This window comes from Triticum aestivum, chromosome 3B (assembly GCF_018294505.1).
Source record: "Triticum aestivum cultivar Chinese Spring chromosome 3B, IWGSC CS RefSeq v2.1, whole genome shotgun sequence".
Lineage (NCBI taxonomy): Eukaryota > Viridiplantae > Streptophyta > Magnoliopsida > Poales > Poaceae > Triticum > Triticum aestivum.
The window spans coordinates 570,341,880-570,361,827 of record NC_057801.1 but is presented as its reverse complement, the minus strand read 5'-3'; the positions used below and the strand labels follow the sequence as shown (position 1 = coordinate 570,361,827).

The following is a 19,948-nucleotide window of genomic DNA, read 5'->3' as shown; positions in this document are numbered from 1 at the left end:
TTTGCTTGGATCAGACCTGCTAATTGTTTCACCTATTACAGTTCAATCTCACGACCCCGTGAATGACAGAATGGGATATCAATAAGGAGGGCTGTAAATTTTATGATCACGTGTGTTCATAATGTGTTAATCTGTTGCTCACATGATCCCGTAAGAGAACATTTTAATTACCCTGAATTACTTGAGGTTCCTCGTGACCTGGAAGTGTAGGACAATATATGTTGGACAATTCCTTTGTCGATACATTCAACTACATACAGAACACATGCCCACAAAAGTGATAGCACACACAATTGTGGATTAATATTCATTCACATGCCTGCTATTTAATATTGTTAAGCTCTCCTTACTTCTTGTTACTTGTCAACTGGCAGGTAATTTCCGTTCTAATTTACTTTAATTGCCACTACTAAGAGGCCGGGGGTCCTCCTCCATTTCTAAAAAAAAATGCCACTACTACCAATAGATTCTACTTAGCAAGTATATTTTTTTACAGTGTGGTTGAGAGTGATGCTTTAGCTACTAAAGCCTGATCAATATTGTCCAGCTCCCATCGTGTCTAAGAAGAAATAAAGTGAAATATTGTCCACTGAAGACTGTTTCGATCTCATACACTTGAGGGTATGGGGACTATTTTTGGATGTCATTGCCGAGGAACATAACTCTATTGGTAAGTCCATTTATATTTTAGTGTGCTTACTAAATTTATTATCTTTGTCTCAAAAAAAACTAAATTTATTATCCATACTAGGAAACGCTAAAGATGCAAAGGTTAAAATTGTATCATTCGCTACTAGAACCCGTGCTAATTTTTTCTAGTAAAAACGCATTTAGATTCTCCATTTGTTTTAGGTCGTTTGACTACTCCACTACCAGATCCATCAATGAACACATAACCTTCTACGATGTTATCAATTAATGATGACATGCCTATGTCTTCAGAAGGCCTTCTTTATCTGGAATTTTAGCTGAAAATTTGCTCAAGCACAAGAACATGGTTCTACTCCTAATGCATCACTTTCACATCCTGGTTCCTATCACACCTGTTACTTATAGTGTTGTGTTTCCAAAATCATTTATGGAATTTGATGTTGATAAAGACTCTGGTGGTATTGTTGAAATGTTCAGAAAGCAAGTTTGTCAAATGGCTTGAAGATAGTGAAGTATTTTTGTGCTTCACCTATTTATACTGAGATTATTTGGTAAATTAAATAGGTTCATGGTAGAGAGAATGAAAAATCTATTGGTCATTTGGGAATATATGAGCTAGATATGTTGGTCTAGTATTTATCACGACATATCATAGTCGTGTGTTTCTTTCTTTCTAATTAAAGTGACTGAATTTTTTTGTTATATTTTGGATAGTAGATGAAAATTGTGGAGCTGCCATTCTAATCTGGGATGCTTGATGGCACGGTTGTTGCATGCACCAAGCAATTCGTGTCTTTTTTGTTTTGTTAAATGATCTTTGTCCACTCTACAGGATTAGTTGCTGCATGCATTGGCTGAGCGGGAATTTTGGATTGATGTGACCAAGTGCATGGGAGTAGGAGATGATGTGTCTACATGCATATGAATTAGAGATCGTTTTGTTCTCTCGCTGTCTGGTCTGCCAACTCCTTCACCACTGTTGAGTATAAAGATTATTAGGAAGTATAGGATAGACTAGGATTTGTTCCTGTCTTGTCTTGTACTTTAAGTTGGTCTTTGTACTCCTATATATATGCCCACGAGGCTCAAGCAATACAACGAACTATTCCACCAAATCCCTTTCTCCCTTCTAACATGGTATCTATCGCAAGTCGATCCTAAACCCTAGCCGCCGCCACTTCCGCACCCGCGCGCTGCCCCCGGGGCGGTCGGCCTCCATGACCGCCGCCGGGGGCCGCGCCGCCCGTACCTAGGGTTCGTCCGCCGGCCGCGTTGGCCGGCTGCCCTAGAGAGTCTTTTTTCCCAATCCTTTGATCCGGGTTTTCTCTCTCTCGCCGGTCGCCTTGATCGGCGTCTACTTTTTGGTTTTTCGGTCTATGTGATCCGGTTTGCGTCGCCCACCGCCGCCGTCGACCCCGTGCGCCTCTACTCCAACACCGGTGCGATTGGCCGGCTTCTTCACCGACCCGGCGGCCTCGCACGTCGTCCGCGCGTCTGCCTGTCGGTCGCCCCGACTAGGCGGCCTCGCGCGTCATCCGCCCGTCGGCCCACCGGTCGCCCCGACCCGGCGGCCTCACGTCATACGGCAGCCCTTCATTGCCGCCGTTCGCGCGACAGCCCGCCCGTCGATCTACGCCGGCCGTCACCGCCCTGCTCCAACCGAGACTCCTGCATCACCCCGACCCGGCGGCCTCACGCCATGCGGCGGCCAATCATAGCCGCCCCGCCGCCCGCCGCCGCCGGCTACATCTCGGACTCCGCCGCCACCACGCCTACACCGAGCGGCGTCCCCAACCTCGCGCGCGATCTGCTTGATCACCCGCTCGCCGCCGCGATCCGCCTCATCAACGCCACGCGACCGACCTGGCTCGTCGGTTACGCGGGCCTCCGCAGGTCCCGTGAAGATCGTCCCCGAGTTCAGCGCGCCTCTCCACCGATCGAGCATCGGGCTGCCGCTGCGTCGCCCCGTCGGGCCGCAGCGCCGCCGCCCCGTGGTTCTTCTCCCGGCTGCATCGACCCGCGTCACCGCTGCGTCGCCCCTTCGGGCCGTAGTGCCGCGGCCCGCGGTCCCTCGCCGCCCCGAGGGCGTCCGCTCTAGGCCGTCCCGTGGCTGCATCGACCCTCGCGCCGCCGCTGCGTTGCCCCGTCGGGCCGTAGCGAGCGTGGCACGCGGTCCACGCCGCCGTCTCGAGATCGTCCCTGCGGTTGCACTGACTCGCGAACCGCCGTTGCGTCGCCCCTTCGGGCCGCAGCCTCGCGGCCCGCAGTCCCCGCCGCCGCCCCGAGGTCTTCCCGCCGTCGCCCCGACCCGACTGCCGCCGCTGCGTCTCCCCTTTGGGTCGTAGCGCCGCGGCTCGCGGTCCACTCTGCCGTCACTGCGCGTCGATCTCCCGTGGTATGCGTCGTGCCGTCTCTCTTGGCGCAGGAACACCACCGTCCGCGCTGGTCTTCGTCACGCTGTCAGGGTTCTTCGCCTACTTCGAGCACCGCCGCCGCACTACTAACCTAGCCGCCGCCGCTGCCTTCAGGCCGCCGCTGCCGCTCTTCTTTGGCCGCCGCCGCTACCTTCGTAGCCGCCGCCGCTGCCCGTCCACCCCCTTCATCTTCGTCCAGCACCAGCTCGTCGCCAGCGTCGCCGTCATTTACCCCGGCCGCTTCATCTACTCCGACAACCGCGGGCAACATTGGCCCCGCGCCGATTGGCGCCGCAACCGTCGTTAAGTTCTTCTCTGCTGGCCCCTCCGACTTCTCCGACATGGCGTACAGCTCGTGCAGGTCCCTCGCCTATGCATGCCCGGTGCTGGCAACACCGATGCGTGCCTTCATCCACGACGTGTCCCCGGGCCTGGCAAGCCTGGTCGGCGCTCCGTCAACTTCGTCTTCGTTCGTCTACGCATGCCCGCCCGGTGCTGGCAACACCGGTGCGTGCCTTCGTCCACGATGTGTTCCCGGGCTTGGTAAACCCGCCGCGACGCGTCGTCAACAACATCTTCTTCTCGGCGCACCACTACTTCGACATCACTGCGCCCATGCTAACTCGGCGCCCTCTTGCGCTCACGGCTCGACGGCGACTTCCTCGACACCGGCTACCCTGACTCGACATCGACCACGACATTCTTCGCACGGCTACCTCGACCACGGCTCGACCACCCACGCTCTCGGCTACCTCGACAAACGGCACAAAGGGCTACCGCCTTGCTTGAGCAACCTCGTCGGTTGCCACTCCAGCCACTACTCCGCGATGCGTCGACCGTTACGACTGTGGGGGGTGTCCGTCGGCTTGCCTTTGAATTCTTCTCCAGTCTCACCGTCTGCGTCGCTACCGTTGTGACTGCGGGGGATGTTGAGTATAAGGATTATTAAGAAGTATAGGATAGACTAGGATTTGTTCCTGCCTTGTCTTGTACTTCAAGTTGGTCTTTGTACTCCTATATATATGCCCACGAGGCTCAAGCAATACAACAAACTATTCCACCAAATCCCTCTCTCCCTTCTAACAACCACCACAAAGCTTTCCTGCAGCCAGAGCCGATGCCTCAGTGTCGCCTCTGTAGCATGGTAGTCGCCGCCGGAGTCTGTGCTTAAGCTGCTGTCCTCCCCTTCAGCCTCCCGCTCAGCTTCATGTGTAGCCGCCGCCGCGACGACGTCAACGGTACGAACTATTAACAGGAAAATCTTCGTGCGATGAAGACGCAGCTCCTGCACAAAACAAGAAAACAAACACGCAACACTCAATAACCACGCAAGAAAAGAAAGAAGAAAAAATAACGCAGAAGCAAACAACTAGACTAAACTAACCACGATCTACATGGCGAGCAGAACGCCGACCGGCATGCCAAGCCCGACGCGATGAGTGAACACCGGACAGCTGATCATTGACGCACCCTCCCTCATTAACGCAGCAGAACGACAGCATCTCGAGCAGCAGGACACCTTCCGCCATTACGCACACGATTAATGACGGCCGCTTGAACCCCAGGAGGACAACGCAAATACGCCCCTGGCAGAAGCCAGACGAACCGGAAGCCACCAGGTCCACCATCACGCCGCCTCTGTTTGTCCCACCATCGCCCATGCCTCCACGGTAGCCTCCACCATCCTAGCAAAAGCGCCTCAAGACGCCGCCGCAGGCGGTGACCATGGCCTATGGGCGTGTATCGACAGGAGTTGGGGTTTGCGACGGTAGTGACGGGGATCTGTAGCGACCTGGCCGCGGCAGAAAGGCCCTTCATGGCATGGCCTCCTCTGGCAGCCTCGCCGGCCATCAACCTGGCCACACGGAGGGCATACAACGGCGGCGCTGGGAGGAGAGACGGAACCTGGCGGTTGAGGCTCCGGCGAGGAACGGGCCGGTGGCCAGGAAGGGGATGATGGTTGTTGCATCATGAGGATTTGCAAAACACGGGCGATGCTGTGGGATCCAGAGGAGAGGCAGAGAGGATTTTATAGCCGGACAAGATGGTGGAACGTTGTGGCACTGGATTCTGCCGGAGCCTTCAGGATGGGAAGCGCGGCAGGGCGACAAGGCGGTGGCCGCATGTAAAAAGAGAGGCAATGCATCGAGCGAGGGCGTCTCTGGAGGGCGCGACCAAGGCGGCACCGATGGAAGGATCGAGCGCGCAGATGTGGCACAAGAGGATGGACACACGCAAGCGAGCGATCACACGGCAGCAACAGCGCATGCATGCAGCCGAAGAAAACGACCAGACCAGAAGGAGTCTGAAGTATTTTTACCCGTGCGAAGACGCCACGTGCAGCCCGGATAAGAAAGGAAGAGACCGAAAGGCAAAGCAAGCCCGCAGAAGCACAGAGGAAATCTTGGGCTGCAAAGTCAACCAACCTAGATGGCCCACCTATAACATAAAACGCTAGCCGAACCAAAAGAACAGTTACACACGTTGAGAAAATTTCAAACAAAAATCTGAATCCACAACGTGTTTTTACACGGCCAGGTACCAAAAAAGTAGCACGTGCCACATCCACAATTCACCAGGGGTCATTTTCACGCAAGTGGGTGAATCTTGGGGCAAAAATCTTGCCTGAAATAGAGGCTTGGGTATAAAGGGCTGGTTTCGGCCATGTACGGGGACTATTTTCAAGAGTTTAGACAATCTATTGTATCGACTATGAAGCGGCCCTTTTTGGGTGACGTTGCTATTTATTTCACGTGATTTTACTGTTTGAAAGTTGCGCTTGGCTCGAGGTTCGTCGTCATCGACGGGTTGCGCGCTGGTTACGTCTACTACAGCGGGAGGTTCCTCATGTGTCGAGGGATTCTCTGTTGGTCGTCGTCACCCCTACTTCAGGTTACGCATACTGCTCGTGTAATTGGGAGTATTTTTTATCGGTGGATCTAGAAAGTTATTGCATCGTAAAAGATCGGGCCAAATCAGCGGCACGTACCGAACCGATCGTTGAGGACACCGAGGCCTCGGTTTTATTTATTGCTAGAGACCGATCGGTCCATGTTTTCTAGGAACCGAGAAAATTAAAACACCGAAGTACCGAACCGACGCCCACCCTATACCAATGCCATTAATTCATTCCTTCTTACAAAATTATTATTTTGAAAATTTTACTATATGTTTATTTTTGCATATTATAAAAAGCACATTTTTATGTACGTTGTGTGCAAATTTTGTCATTGTTTATTTTTTTTATTTTCTGTCTTTCTTCTTAAAGGGATTTGGGTAATAGAAGTGCCATTAATTTATTATCTCTTATAAATATTTATTATTTTTATTTTGTTTCAGTTTTTATTTTATTTCTTCTAAAGGTTAATACCAAATCTAGAAATTTACTCTTTCTTAGAAAAACTTAATTATTTTGATTTTGTTTTATTTTTTATTTTATTTTCTTTTTTAAGGGTAATATGAATGCCACTAATTCATTCATTCTTAGGAAACTAGTTTCTTGAGAAAAAAATTACTATCATAAGATTATTGTTGCATATTACAAAAAGGTGCAATTTTTTGTAAATTGTGTGCACATTCTTTCATTGTTTGTTTGTTTTTATTTTATTTTTCCATAACCAATGCCACTAATTAATTATTTATTGTAAATTTATTTTTATTTGTAGTGTTTATTCTATTTTATTTATTTTTAAGGGTAATAACGCCACTATTTCGTTCCTTCTTACGTTACTTGTTTCTTTACAAAAAATCCATTATTATATGCTTATATTTACATGTTAAAAAATGTGTAATTTCTGTGAGAATAATATTTTATTTTCTACTCCCTGCGTCCCATAATATAAGAACGTTTTTTACACTAGTGTAGTATCAAAAACATTCTTATATTACGGAACGGAGGGAGTAGTTTAGAAAAAACCATTGTTTTGATTATGTTTTACTTTTTATTTTATTTTCTTCTTTAAGAATAATATGAATGCCACTATTTCATTTTCATTATTTTCTAGATGTAGTACTCGATATTCCGGTCCCTGACGGACCGGCCAAGGCCACTAATTCCATTGATTCGTCACGCAACAAATCGACGATCGACTGCTTGCATCTTCATTTAACGCACGTACGGGCCCCAGCTAGCTTCCATAGTTGAACGCACCTGGATCGTTGAGCGATGCATGTGCACTGGTACCTTTTACTAATAGCGTAGTACGGTAGTATTGTTGCCAGCGTTGAAAAGAAATCGTGGAGGATAACCACATGCATGCATGACGCTCCTCAAACAAAAGGCACGAGCAATGCTAACTAGAGTAGCGTAGCTGTCAATACCATGCGTCGCTAATGGGACGACGGCCAGAGATAAAAAAAAAAGACGCAGTATAGCTCGGAACAGCGAACAAGTGTAGCAAGTGCACGAAGGAAAAAACATGACTGAGCCAAAATTTAAATTCAGTCACCTGACTCCTAGCCAGCCCCATACAAATCACGTTGATTGGGGTTTTTGTCAGGTTGACACGCACAGTAGAAACTCCCCGCAAAAAATAGCACCAACGGGAGGAACCAGGCTAGTGGAGGTACAAGTTAGGGGAAAATGGGCCAGGCCCATTGACCCCGCAGCCCGCTCAACTGGTGCCGGGCCATTGTCCCAATGTCTAAAAAATAAATTTCAAGTGTTTAAAATTTCTGAAAAATTGTGAATGTTCCCGAGACATGTGTCCATGAGAGCATCTACAGCCGCACCCCTTTAATTCGACCCCTCAAACGTCCGCGGGCACGCCCGGTCCGTTTTGAGCCCCTATTTATCCATGAGAGCATATACAACCACACTTCTCATTTTCTTCCTCGACATGATTGGTGAAGATGAAGAGAGAGAAGGAAATAACGAATAAAGAAAGAGGGAAAGGCGGACCGGGGTGGGACCGCGTCCTACGTGGCGGACTGACCGGGCGCGTCTGGACGCGTCCGCAAGCTCTCATATCCTCCCTACATTTGTCCTTAATATGAGGGTTTGCGGACAACCGGAATGTATAGGAATGATATGAGGGGTCCAGTTAGATCACTTTTTTCCTTCTCTCTACTGACCGGGCGCGTCCACAGACGTTTGAGGACGATTTGATGATGCCGGTTGTAGATGCTCTGGCATCTAGAAGTTCAACATGAATAGTGTCAGAAAAGACAAAAGCAAAAATGACACACTATTCACACCAAGATTTCTCCTTTTGTTTCTCAATGTTTATTTGGATTTTGGATTTGAATTTTCTAGCGGTTGACACAATTTCGCCCGGCAGTTGTTCGGCTGCATGCATGCATGATGAGTAATGGACACAAATTCAAGTTCATCACCAGAGAGACACAAAGTGACGCCCGTCGTGGATCGGTCTCCACCAACAGATCATCGATGGATGTCAGTGTATCCCTTGTACTAACGGTTGTGCCTTCGCCCATTAGTGGAGACCGATCACCAAATAAGGTGTATTCTCGCGCAGCGCCACGTCTAATTTTTCCTTCCAAAACATACAGAGATCAGCAATCACGCTGCGGAAGTCTAATTGCAACGACAGTAAGTGTCACCTGTAGCTCAAGGAACGCACGCATGGCTACTTAAACTAATCTAAGATATAGAGTTGTGGATCGGTAATTTTTTTCTAAACGGAGGCAAAAGATTTGCCTCATCTATTAATTAAAAAGAAGAGAATTGCCCGGTTAATTAACGGAAAACCGGGTGAAAACCGACGGATCAGTAATTACATAGGGTTCATATCGCCCCATACGACAGCCAACGCAGTGGCCACGCTACTACTACCCCAGCTAGTACCAGCTACGAGAGCATCGACGACGATCGGTCTCATCCGCGCGCACGCGGTGAAGCAGAGCAGCAGCAGGGCGGGGTGGTCGTATGACTACAAAGGTGGTGGTGTCCGGTGACTCCATCTCCCTCAGTTTGCAGCAGCGTTCACTTGCTGACCTGCTTCATTTGTTTTGCATCGGCAAGGCACAAATTAGACAGAGCTCAACAACAAAATTGGATGACATTCTGAATTTCTGATTGACAGTAATGTAGAGTAAGAGTAGATTGATTTTGGGAAAGGCAGAAATGCACCTGATGCTGCTGCTGCTGCAGCAGCAGCAGCTACGCGTTCCTGGTGCCCCTGTTCTTTCTCCCATCGACGCAGGCGATTACCGCGGCGAGGGCTGCCAGCAGCATGCCGGCGCACAAGGTGATCAGGACGGGATCCTCTGCAGCCATTGACGAGACCCACTATATTTAGCAGGCTGCTCTGCGCGTCCATCAAAATCACAAGCAACAGACTGGGGCTCGGTGCCACTAACTAGCAAGAACTACAGCAACTTCCAAGAATTAGGAAGGGGAAGGACTATACTCACTCATATATTTCCACGGGCACGGGCCAGCCCGTCGGAACTGAGGTCTCGATCCGTAGGAAGCAGTTGTAGCCGACCACGTCGGCCACACGCACGTGCTCGCCGTCAAGGCCCCAGTCGCACGCACGCACCTCTCGCGCCGAGTCCCCCAGGCACCGGGCGCACTCCGCCGCCGCCGCGCGGTCCCTCGCGCACTGCGCCCGCAGCGTCACCGCGGTCTTCCCAGTGGCGTTGCTCGAGAGCGTGGCCGCGTCGGTGACGACGCGCGCCCCCGAGCTGTTGGCCGCGCCGCGCCCCGCCAGGGACTGCGCGAGCGCGACGAGCGCCCGCGTGTCGAAGCACTTGGGGTTGGAGGGCGGCCTGCCGTCGTCGAAGGAGATGACGACGGGGAAGACGTCTTCGCCGAAGGCGACGACGCCGCGGAAGACGTCTTCGTGCGGAGAGGAAACGTTGCCGTCGGCGTAAGCCATGAAGCAGCCCTCGCCCCTCCAGACGCCGGCGCGCCTGCTCGCGCCGCAGCCGGTGAGGTTCTTGGCGGCGGCGGAGAGGCACGCGAGGCACTCCTTGGGCGCGGAGCCGCCCAGGCAGATGCCGCGGGCGAACGCCGCGCCGTCGGAATGAAGGGCCGCGAACCCCGTCGGCGCGGCAGCTGCGGGCAGCGCGGCCAGGAGCGGCAGGAGGCTGTCGAGGAAGGCAGCAGCGCTGTCGTCCGAGGGCGGGGGCGGGGCGCAGTCGACCACCGCGTAGCCGGTCGGGACACGCAGCTGCAAGGCACCAGCGAGCAGCAGGAGGAACATGAAGAGGATTGCGGCGAGGATGGCTAAGGTGCTGAGCGCGCAGGTGAGCCTCATGGACGCGGTAACTGCGCGCGCGGTGGCCATGGCGGTGAGCTGGTGGAGGAGACGCTGAGAGCAAGGGAACCACGAACACCAGACTCAGTTCAGATGCACTGCACCGGGTCGGGCTGGCTGCGTGGAGGAGACGCTGAGCAAGGGATTTCCTTTGCCATGCAATACGGTGTGGATGTGTTCCATCGATAGCTAAATCCTGAAAACTGTGATTGCTGCGTGGTCGGTACTGAAATGGAATGTGTTCTCCTCATCGGTCTACAATCCACACACCGAAAGTTCCCAGCAACTTCCCGCCACCTCTCTCTTTTTCCATGGAGAAACATGCTTTCGCCCAACTTTATAAATAAAACCAATAACGCATTCATACAATAAATTCAAAAGCAAGTCTGCCGGGACAAAGCCAAGAGAAAAAGGGTAAATAAGACCATCAAGTGTCCACACACACACACAAAAGACCACCAAGTGGTCATAGTCGCAAGAAGCCCGCTGCGAGAATAGCCGACGAGCGCTAGCATGCAACACATCCAGCATGAGTCCCAGATGATCACGATCGCGCTGATTAGACAGAGCAGAAAAGTAAGCAATTTAAAGAAAGAGATAGAGGCTCGTGAAGAAAAAACCTTCTCAATCATCATCTTACATGTCGCCCATAGGGTCCAAGCTAACATCATAAACTCAAGTCAAAGCAATCGCCTCTTCCTACCTGTCTGATTGGCCCTGGTTTAGAGAAACCCGGCCAGGTCCAGGGCCTTCCAGTCAGGCCTCACAGCCTCACAGGCAAAGCTCCGGAGAGCTCACGCTGCTGTGCAAGAGAAGAAGATATGGGTTTCCGTCTCCGGAAGACCACACAAGGGGGGCAACCCAGTCCCCGTGTCATGCCTCAGGTCCCAGATGAAAGTTGATCCCGCAACAATTACTACATAAAGATTTTGTTCGGTGGCATTTCGAGGGGAAAACTTCCGCCACCTAAGCATTTAGTCATATAACTTTCTCCGTAACCAAATGAACTATACTTGCACATGCATGTGCCAGCCGCTGGCATTTCATAATGCTAAACCTCTCTTTTGCCAACGTTTTTCAAAACAAAACAAAAAAATCCCAACGAAACACTGAAGTCCGGAGTGTATGTGAATTACCAGGAATTATGATAATCCAGCTTATCCAACCAGTTTTTGTCGATTTTAGTGCTTCAACTTATGTCAAGTTTCGTGCATAATTTTTCGCAGCACAGTCAATTGTAGAAGAAGTACAACGCAACACAGTTCAAAAAGAGCCAAAATATCCGGGTACACTCGGTATCACTACGTACCATGACAGCCGTTGATATTGCTTTCAGAATTCAGATCAGTCTATAGAATACATTTCCGGTGTCCATTTAACTATTAATTATTGATGCCAAGTTTTTTCAGAAGAACACACTTTATTCAACTAATGTTTAGAGAAATATGAGAGTGATTGGGAAGATCTGAGAGCTACACATGTGTTGTCCATGGCATATTTCACATCCCAGAATATCCTTTTTAGAAAAAAAAACTTTCGACCTATTCAATAACATTATAGTACAAAGAACACGAGAAGTGTCACTAGCGACGACACTACAAGGAAAAGGCCTACTAATGGTGCATCGATTTTGCCTACTAATGGCGCACTACCGGTGCGCCATTAAATTTTTTTACTAATGGCGCACCACTGGTAGCACGCCATTAGAATTTTTTACTAATGGCGCACCACTGGTGCGCCATTAGTATCTGGTATACTAATGACGCACCTGGCAGTGCGCCATTAGTATGTAACTCCATGCGTCATTAGTATGCCTCCCGGGGGGCCATATGTAACCATGTGCTTTGTCACACTAATGGCGCACTCTGCCTTGATGTGCCATTAGTATCCTTTGGCATACTAATGACGCACTCTGCCTTGATGCGTCATTAGTATGAATATTTGGTTTTTTTTTGCTTTTCTGATTTTTGCACAGGTTACAAAATATATTATTGCACAGAATATAGACAGCAGCACACAGCAACATCAGATTCATCGAATACAATAGAAGATTAGTCTCCGAATACAATTCATCATATTAGTCTCCGAATTCAAAAGACCAAACAAAGATAAAACATTACAAGTCTCAAGACCGCGAGTATCGAGTTTGTCTTCACATTACAAGTCGATGATCATCTAAACTACCATCACATAAAAGAGAGTTGTGGTCATCACGATGAGCATCATTGCAATCAAACTGGTCTTCATCCGGTTTCTCCAACGCTCCCTCCTCTCTCCCGCTAGATAGCGGACATATCTAGATTCGGCCTCCGCCCTAGTGGTGTACCCTTTGTAACTGTTACCGCTGAAACGGTGAACCTGTCTCTGACACTCCTCCCAGTCGTCGTAGACTCCGGGAACCTTACCCTTGTACACGACATACGAGGGCATCTCTATGCACAAGCCAAACAACAGACAATACATAAGTAATATGTAAGTATGCAACAAAAGGATCGGAAGAGAAAAACAAGACATTAATAGCACGATTCATGGTCCTACTAATAAATAGCATCGATTACATCTAAGTTGAACGACTGTCCAAACCAAAGAGACATGCGAATTCATTAAAGTTTAATTACAACATGAGCCAATCAATGTTTCAGAACTACATATCACTACTTTCGACTCGACTCATCGGACAGGAGCGTGGATGAAGCCGCCGTCTGTTGTGATGGTCATGAATTCGCGGTCGTTGTCACCCTGCATTTGTAGCATTCCATCTATCTCATTGTTGGACGGTTGATATTTGAGGTAGAACTGCCCCGACGTATGAAGGACATCTTGATGGATGATGTCCGCAAAGTCCGACTGGATGCGAAAGAATTCTTGTCTGAGGTCCGCGTCCTAGATTGCCGACAAGTTCGCGGCCCAATCTTTGAGATTATCTGGTAGCAGAAGTTGATGATGGTCCCTTATGATTGCCCGCATGTGATGGAGGGCGTAGTAGGCATCCTTCTGACCGCCAGGCGGCTGCTTGACGCAGCAGGACTTCGTATTGTGTGAGAACATGTGCTTGCCGTACTTACGAACAGTCCTGGTGAAGGTGCCTCCAGATTTGGCGTAGCCGGGGAGAACATCATCAAGAACTTTCTTGACATTTGTGTAGTCTATCTTGGAGTTACGGTTCGGGTCGAAATACGTGGCCATGGAATATTTCGGGCTTAAGAGGATGAGTGTGCAATGTGTGTCACTGCACAGAACACGGAATGTTAGAAAAAAAAGAACGATCGAAATCTAAGAAATCATATGTTACGGGGCGGTTAAGGGATGACTTACTCGGGAAAGTAAGCCACAAGGAAGTTATCCTTATCTGGGTTTGCCAGAATGACGCCTTCGAGGTGTGAACTCGCAACTTGGCGGTCCCCAGCGCTGCTCAAGTGCTTGGCACGCATGTAGAAGGGGTCGACTATCACGATGTCCGGGGTCTTGTCTCTAATGATCCGCATCTCCATACTCAGCGAAAACAGCCGAACAAAGGTGTAGTGCAGCGGATGAAGGTTAAACATAGCAAAGATGTCATCAAACCGCAGGACGATCGTACCCCCGATGTCGCCATCCACAAAGCCCTTGCCCTCTGGCACCTTGGCCACGAAAACCGGGTATGCCACATCCTTCTCTCTGAGACGCCGCTTCTCCAAAGAAAGAACACTGTCGTGCAGACTCCGCATAGCACCGGTTGCAGCATTCAGCATATTTGGCGGTAGCATCGCCCTACCCGCCACATGCACCCTCCTCGAGATATCCTTAGGTGAAGGTGGCCCGTCCTGAGCACGGATCGAACTCGGTGCCGGCTGGCTCGCACCGGCGCCCTTGTTAGTCTTTCGTTTCCGTCCCTTCTTCTTGATCTCCTGTAATGGGACCGAGTTCTGCTCACAGACCGCCTTCTTGAGCGTGTTGGGGCTGATAATATTTCGCACCTCAGCTATCTGAGGCTCGGTGAAGGTGGGAGCTGGAGGCGTCTCCTGAGAACTGAACGCCAGACGACGCCTATTGCAATTGGATTTCTCCGCCGTACCAGCTAGATTGCGGTCGTCTTGGTTGGGTTCTTGATAAAGAGGCCCGCAGAACTCGTCAGCGTACCCATGTTCGGCAAAGTACTTATCGACTTTGGTAAATGTACCGTCGTCGTTGTCGTCGTCGTCCGGATCCTGTGCCATAGGGCTGTCCGGATCCTGTGCCATAGGGATGTCCGACATAGGGATGTCCGGCAGGTCCGGTAGCGTTGCGGCGTTCTTGCCATGGCTTGGCGCCGGCACGACTGGCGGTCTTGTCTGTGGGGTGGTGTCCCCCGCCCCCAAACGAATCTGGCTCTTCGGCCAAAGCAGCGGCCAGTTTACGCAGGCGCTGAGGGTCATCTCATCTTCTTCGTCGGCCCCAGCGGGTCGAACCGGAGGTAACAGCTCGTCGCAGCCTGGCAGCACCCGAACCACTTCAACCCTATACACTGTGGGTGGCATCGGATTACCGTGGAACATGCGGTTGCCCGGTTGAACGATTCTGCCCTTGGCGACATCGACCAACTCGGCGCCCACGAAGTGCAGAAGAGTGCAAGGAACGTCGGCGGTGCCCTGCGAAAACATGTACAGGGCGTCAGGGATGCCCAGTCAAAGGCAAGGAGATGAAGTCATCGGCCGAGAGGCTTAGTTACCATGATGTCATCGAGCTCGGCTAATGTCGAGGCACCGCCAACAGCGGGTGTGCAACTGACGGAGGGGCGCTTGTTGGCGAGGTGCCAGACGGCGTACACCCGGGTGCATTAAGCTCCAATGCCCGTGTCGGCGCCGGAGACACGAATACCGCCTCCGCCGGAGACACCAATGGCGCCGCTGCCGGAGACACCAATGGCGCCGCCGGAGACACCAATGGCGCCGCCTGCGCGCTGTGCGAGTTGCTGGCCGTGAAGCTGGGAACCGGGGGAGGCCCCTGTTGGCCGCCCGCAATCCACGTCGTCAGCCCATGAATCAACGTAGGCACCATGGCGTTGAGCTTCGTTCCCAGTTGTTGTTCCACTTGCTCTTGGACAAGCTCCGGAATCCGCGCCACTTGTGCCTTGAGTGCTTCAACCTCGCGCGTCTGGCTTTCCGAGCTGGCCTTTTTCTCCTTCCGCACACCAGCGGTATAGTATGACCCCCATTTTGTGGACAAGCCTTTGCCGGCCACACGACCAGCTGACGTCGGCTTAGTGAGCTTATCCTTGCTTTTCATTACGTTCAACGCCCTATTTAAAGGGGTGTCGAAAGGGGAGCTCTGAGACGACCCCGCGCTACTGCTTTCAGTTTCCTGCGAAAGGAATGTGAACCATTTAGAAATATTGGGGATTAATTAGAGTGCAACCATATGGAGCTAATTACGCGGGGGTGTATTCCTTACCAGAACAAGCTCAAGCGCCCTGGTCTTCGGATCCGTGGTAAGCTCCTTTGTTATCGGGTCCTCCTTGTACCGGGCCCTGACATAGTTCCTGGTCTGCTTGTTACCGCTGTATTTCTCGAAGCGGGGCGGTAGGCCTTGCTCGGCATGCTCCGCGTCCTCCTTGTCCCATATAGGCTCCGCCACTCTGTAACCGCCGGGACCGAGTTTGTGTTCCCCTAAGTTCAACTCCCGCATTTCTTTCCCCCACTGACTTGATTCGGAGGTTGCACTGCTCTCGCACTTTATCTTGAACTCCTTGTAGTCATCTTCGCTCATCAAAGGATATTTCGCCTTGATCTTCTCATAACTATCACCTTTATCAATCATTCTCTTCACCGCGCTTCTCCAAGTAGACAGGGTCGTGCTCATCTTTGTGAGGGCGGCACTGTTCACTTTATTCCCTGAGAGGCGTGTGTTTTCAAATTCGGCGGGGAACTTGTATCGTTCGTGCAGCTTCGTGAAGAGAAGGTTGCGCAAATTCCCTCGGTCCTTATGCCTAAGGTTCTCGGTGTTGATTGAGACGGTGCTCCGGAGAATGCACCCGAGCTGAACCGAGTACCCCTTGACTATATGTTTGGGCTCCGTTGGATTCCCGTCGGAGTCCACTTGAGTGAATTCCTCCTTGAGGGTGCAGAGCGCATTCGGGCGCCGGTCCTTCCTTTGCTTCTTCGGTTGGCTGCCATCTGTGTGCGCGCCGCCATCATCAGTGGTGGCATCCTCGGCGGCACCATCAGTGGTGTCATCCCCGATGCCACTAGGGGTTGTGTAATCAGGATCGGTGTCTTCCGCGGCGTCCTCATAGCGGTGAGGTTGTTCCTCCATCTCCTGGGACAGCTCCCAGAATTGCTTGCCGCCCGAACCGCCGGCCTCATCGTTGTTGGCCATGTTTCGCTCTAAATAGGAAAACAGTTTGGTCAAAAAGTTGGTTATTGTCAAGGAACAAGATCATGGTCTCATCATTTAGGGTTTGTCGACACCGAGGCATCCTAAAAGCTAAGCTTTTATCATTTAGGGTTTGTCGACGCCGAGGCACCCTAAAAGCCTAAGCTGAGGCACCCTAGGTTGGGCCTAATCACTTGGCACTAATCACTTGGCTCTATTGCCACCTATTGTTTAATGCAGCAAGAATGGCGGGGCATTTGATCCTACTTAACTAAGTACTAAGATACCCCGGTCCATGCATTAGTCGCAAGTACCCCATATGTCCTATTTTTAGCAAAGTCGTGCTAAAATTCACGGAAAATTTCAGCATGACCTTTGCTGAAAATAGGACATATGGAGTACCTAAATTTGCCGGAACGGAAGTTAATCAACATTCCGGCAAACTCAAGGGCCTCTCGGGGTACCTGCAAATTCATCACGACACGATGGTCGGAGACATGACCTTTGCAAAATGGTCGGAGACACGATGGTCTTTCTCAATGTGATCAATTGATGGATCAACACATAAAACATGTCCAATAAGTATGATTTATAGAGTCAACATCAGTATGAATATATATATAGTTTTTCTTCATCAGCCAGGCCCATGCAAGTAACTGCATCCAGCAACTATTTCTGCTACTCTGTAACTAACTACACTCTGTATTTATAGATTCATTTCAGATGAGATCAGATTGAGCTCCAACTGTAGCTGCAGCTGAGGGATCCATGAGCCATCATGCCAGCCAGCCAGGAAATAAACTTTACTTTCCAAAGGAAATAAAAATACAATGCATACATACATACTTAAGCAGGTAGATAGATAGATAGATAGATGAGCATGTTCAGTTTACAAGAATGAATATAAACAAGCAAAGAATGCATGCATGCATATCAAAAGTTGGGATCTACTGCTACTGCTACTGCTTGCCTCTGCTGCTATTGAATATTTATAATTACCTGAAATTGTTCCTTTCACTACAAGTAAATGCACCTTTTCCATTAATTAAAACTAAATTGTTCCTTCATGATATTCTCTCTTCATCTACCCCTGGGAGTATTTCCAACTTGAAAATCTTTGGTGAACTGCCTGATGATGTACTGGCAGTACAAGCTCTCTTCTTTTCTTACATTTGCTTGTTCTGTACCTTTTTCTGTTAACTGATTAAACATGCAGTGGAGTAGTGTATTGCAGTGCATGCAGTGGAGTAGAGCAGAGAATTTGCAAAGAACTATAGTATCACTGGAGTAAATTGCAGTAGTGCAAGTTTCAGTAGACCAGAGAATATCCCTACAGTAGTGCCCTCCAACAGTAGTTCTTGCTTGCAGTAGTTTTAGGGAGTACTGCAATTTTGCAAGTTTAAAGTAAAACGTTTCAGTTAATGCAAGTACTCCTCTTGCTCTCTACTTTCTCTCTTCTCTTCTTCAGTTAATTAACTAAATTTTACTGATGTTGTTGTTAACTGAATTTTGTGCAAATGATCAGCAACTGCATCAAACTAGATCAGCAAGCAACCAAAAAACTAGATCAAAACTGCATGGTTGGCAGTGATCAGCAAACTGTAGCCAACTGGCCACCAACAGACCCAAAATTGTTTCCCACAGAAAAAGGGGTCCAAAAATTTCATGCAAAGGAAAGGTTGAGACTTCATATCATCTTCATGGCCAAAATGAGAACATTCTTTCATGGAAAGATAGATAGAGGGTTGCATTCAAAACTGAAATGGCCATTTCAGAACATACAAACAGAGAATGTGCAGAAACACTACTCATTGATACTTCAAAGCATTTGCACAATGCCCTGATCTCATACTCTCCTAGTTCCAAGATGTGTGCAATATGACAACATGAGGAAGGATAAGTTCATAGCAGTGCAATGCTTTCTTCTCTACCGAATGACGTAATGAACATACCAATTATCTTTCTTCTCTACCGAATGAGATCACAGAGTTGCATCTGAAAGAATCGGGGGCGAGGGGGAAGATGGAATCGGGGGCTCTGTACCTGCGGCGGCTGCGGCTGGAGGATGACGCCATCGACGAACTCGAGGGCGGGGGCACCGAATGCTCCTCTCGTTGATGGGGGAGGGGAGAGGCTGGAGGCAAACCCTAGCCGCCAAGCGCACGAGTGCTGCAGCTAGGTGGAGTAACCTCTGCCGGAGACGACGGAGCAGGTGGCCGACGTCGTGGTTGGTGAGGAGAGCGCGAGGAAGAGCGCCCCGTCCGAGGAGGTGGTTGGTGCCTTGGCGGCCGGCGGCGGCGGAGGCCTGGAGGATGTGGAAGAAGGCGCAGACGGCGAGGAGGAGTCCGGCGAGGGTTGGGGCGGCGGGGGTGGGGGCGCGGGGGTGCGGGGGCGGTGGGGGTGGAGTCCGGTGAGGGTCGGGGCGGCGGCGTCGTGGGTCGGGGCAGCGCGCGGGTGGATCTGGTGGCGAGGGAGAGAGGGTCGAAGGGGATCTGGTGAGGGAGAGGGAGGATAGCTAGGGGGAGGGTTCTAATGGCGCACCGTCCAGTCGTGCGCCATAAGTATGACTATTCTCGGTGCGCCATTAGAATTTTGTTTTAATCTAGCCCACTAACCATATCTACAACCTAATCCTATCTACAACAGAACCCACCCACTAGCCTGACTGGTCAGCATGCAGCACACACACCAGGAGGTCCTGGTTTTGATTCCCAGGCTCTCCAATATTTTTTTATGAATTTTAAATGCTGTTTTTTATATTTATTTGTGTTTAAATATGTTCAAACTTGTTTAAATCATAAAAGTAATATTTTTTTAATAAAAACAGTAATAATTTTTTTAAAAATATGTTCAAATTTCTTACTTGAAAATATCATCGGCGGCGGCGGTGGAGCAGGGAAGGGTGCGGGGATCGAGATCGAGATGGAGGGGGGTCGAGATCAAGTGTCCTCATGAATTCAAAAAGTGCCCATGAAATTTTAAAATATTCATGATATCAAAAAGTGCCCATGAAATACAATTGAGAAATGAAGACTACGATTTAAATACAATCGATCTTAGCTAGCTATCTGTTCACAATCTTCTTGCCCTTCTTTTTCGCAAATGAAGTTCTTCTGTGGAACGGACGTCCTTTAGGTAGGGTGGTCCTGCTTCTTCTTGTGGTGTGTGCTGCTACTTCATCGTCGTCGTCATGTTCGATCTTCGGGTCGTCGTACTTGTCGAAGTCTTGCTCATTGGCTACTCCATCCATTCCGACAATCTTCCTTTTGCCTCTCCTCACGACAACATGATTGGGCTTTGGCGGGTCGGTAATGAAGAAGCATCGGTCCA

At 50.0% G+C, this 19,948-nt stretch overlaps 1 protein-coding gene across 2 annotated transcripts; it reads right to left on the bottom strand.

The window, feature by feature from the left end:
- Nucleotides 1-8,706: 8,706 nt before the first annotated feature.
- Nucleotides 8,707-10,522, bottom strand: LOC123070969 (uncharacterized). Of its 2 annotated transcripts, none has more exons than XM_044494407.1 (3): nucleotides 9,441-10,522; nucleotides 9,157-9,293; nucleotides 8,707-9,024 (listed from the first exon to the last, which is right to left on the bottom strand). In XM_044494407.1, the coding sequence occupies exons 1-3, from the start codon at nucleotides 10,316-10,318 to the stop codon at nucleotides 8,993-8,995; spliced, it is 1,047 nt and encodes a 348-aa protein (XP_044350342.1). In that variant the 5' UTR covers nucleotides 10,319-10,522; the 3' UTR covers nucleotides 8,707-8,992. The 2 variants fall into 2 exon arrangements, with proteins under 2 accessions (XP_044350342.1, XP_044350343.1); XM_044494408.1 differs by having other exon boundaries at nucleotides 8,712-9,021; nucleotides 9,441-10,519.
- Nucleotides 10,523-19,948: the final 9,426 nt, after the last annotated feature.

Coding starts and splice junctions, on each gene's coding strand:
- LOC123070969 (XM_044494407.1), bottom strand. CDS start 10,318: ATGGCCACCGCGCGCGCAGTTACCGCGTCCATGAGGCTCACCTGCGCG. Junction 9,294..9,440: donor GTGCCCGTGGAAATATATGA/GTGAGTATAGTC, acceptor CAATGGCTGCAG/AGGATCCCGTCCTGATCACC. Junction 9,025..9,156: donor TGCAGCAGCAGCAGCATCAG/GTGCATTTCTGC, acceptor AAACAAATGAAG/CAGGTCAGCAAGTGAACGCT.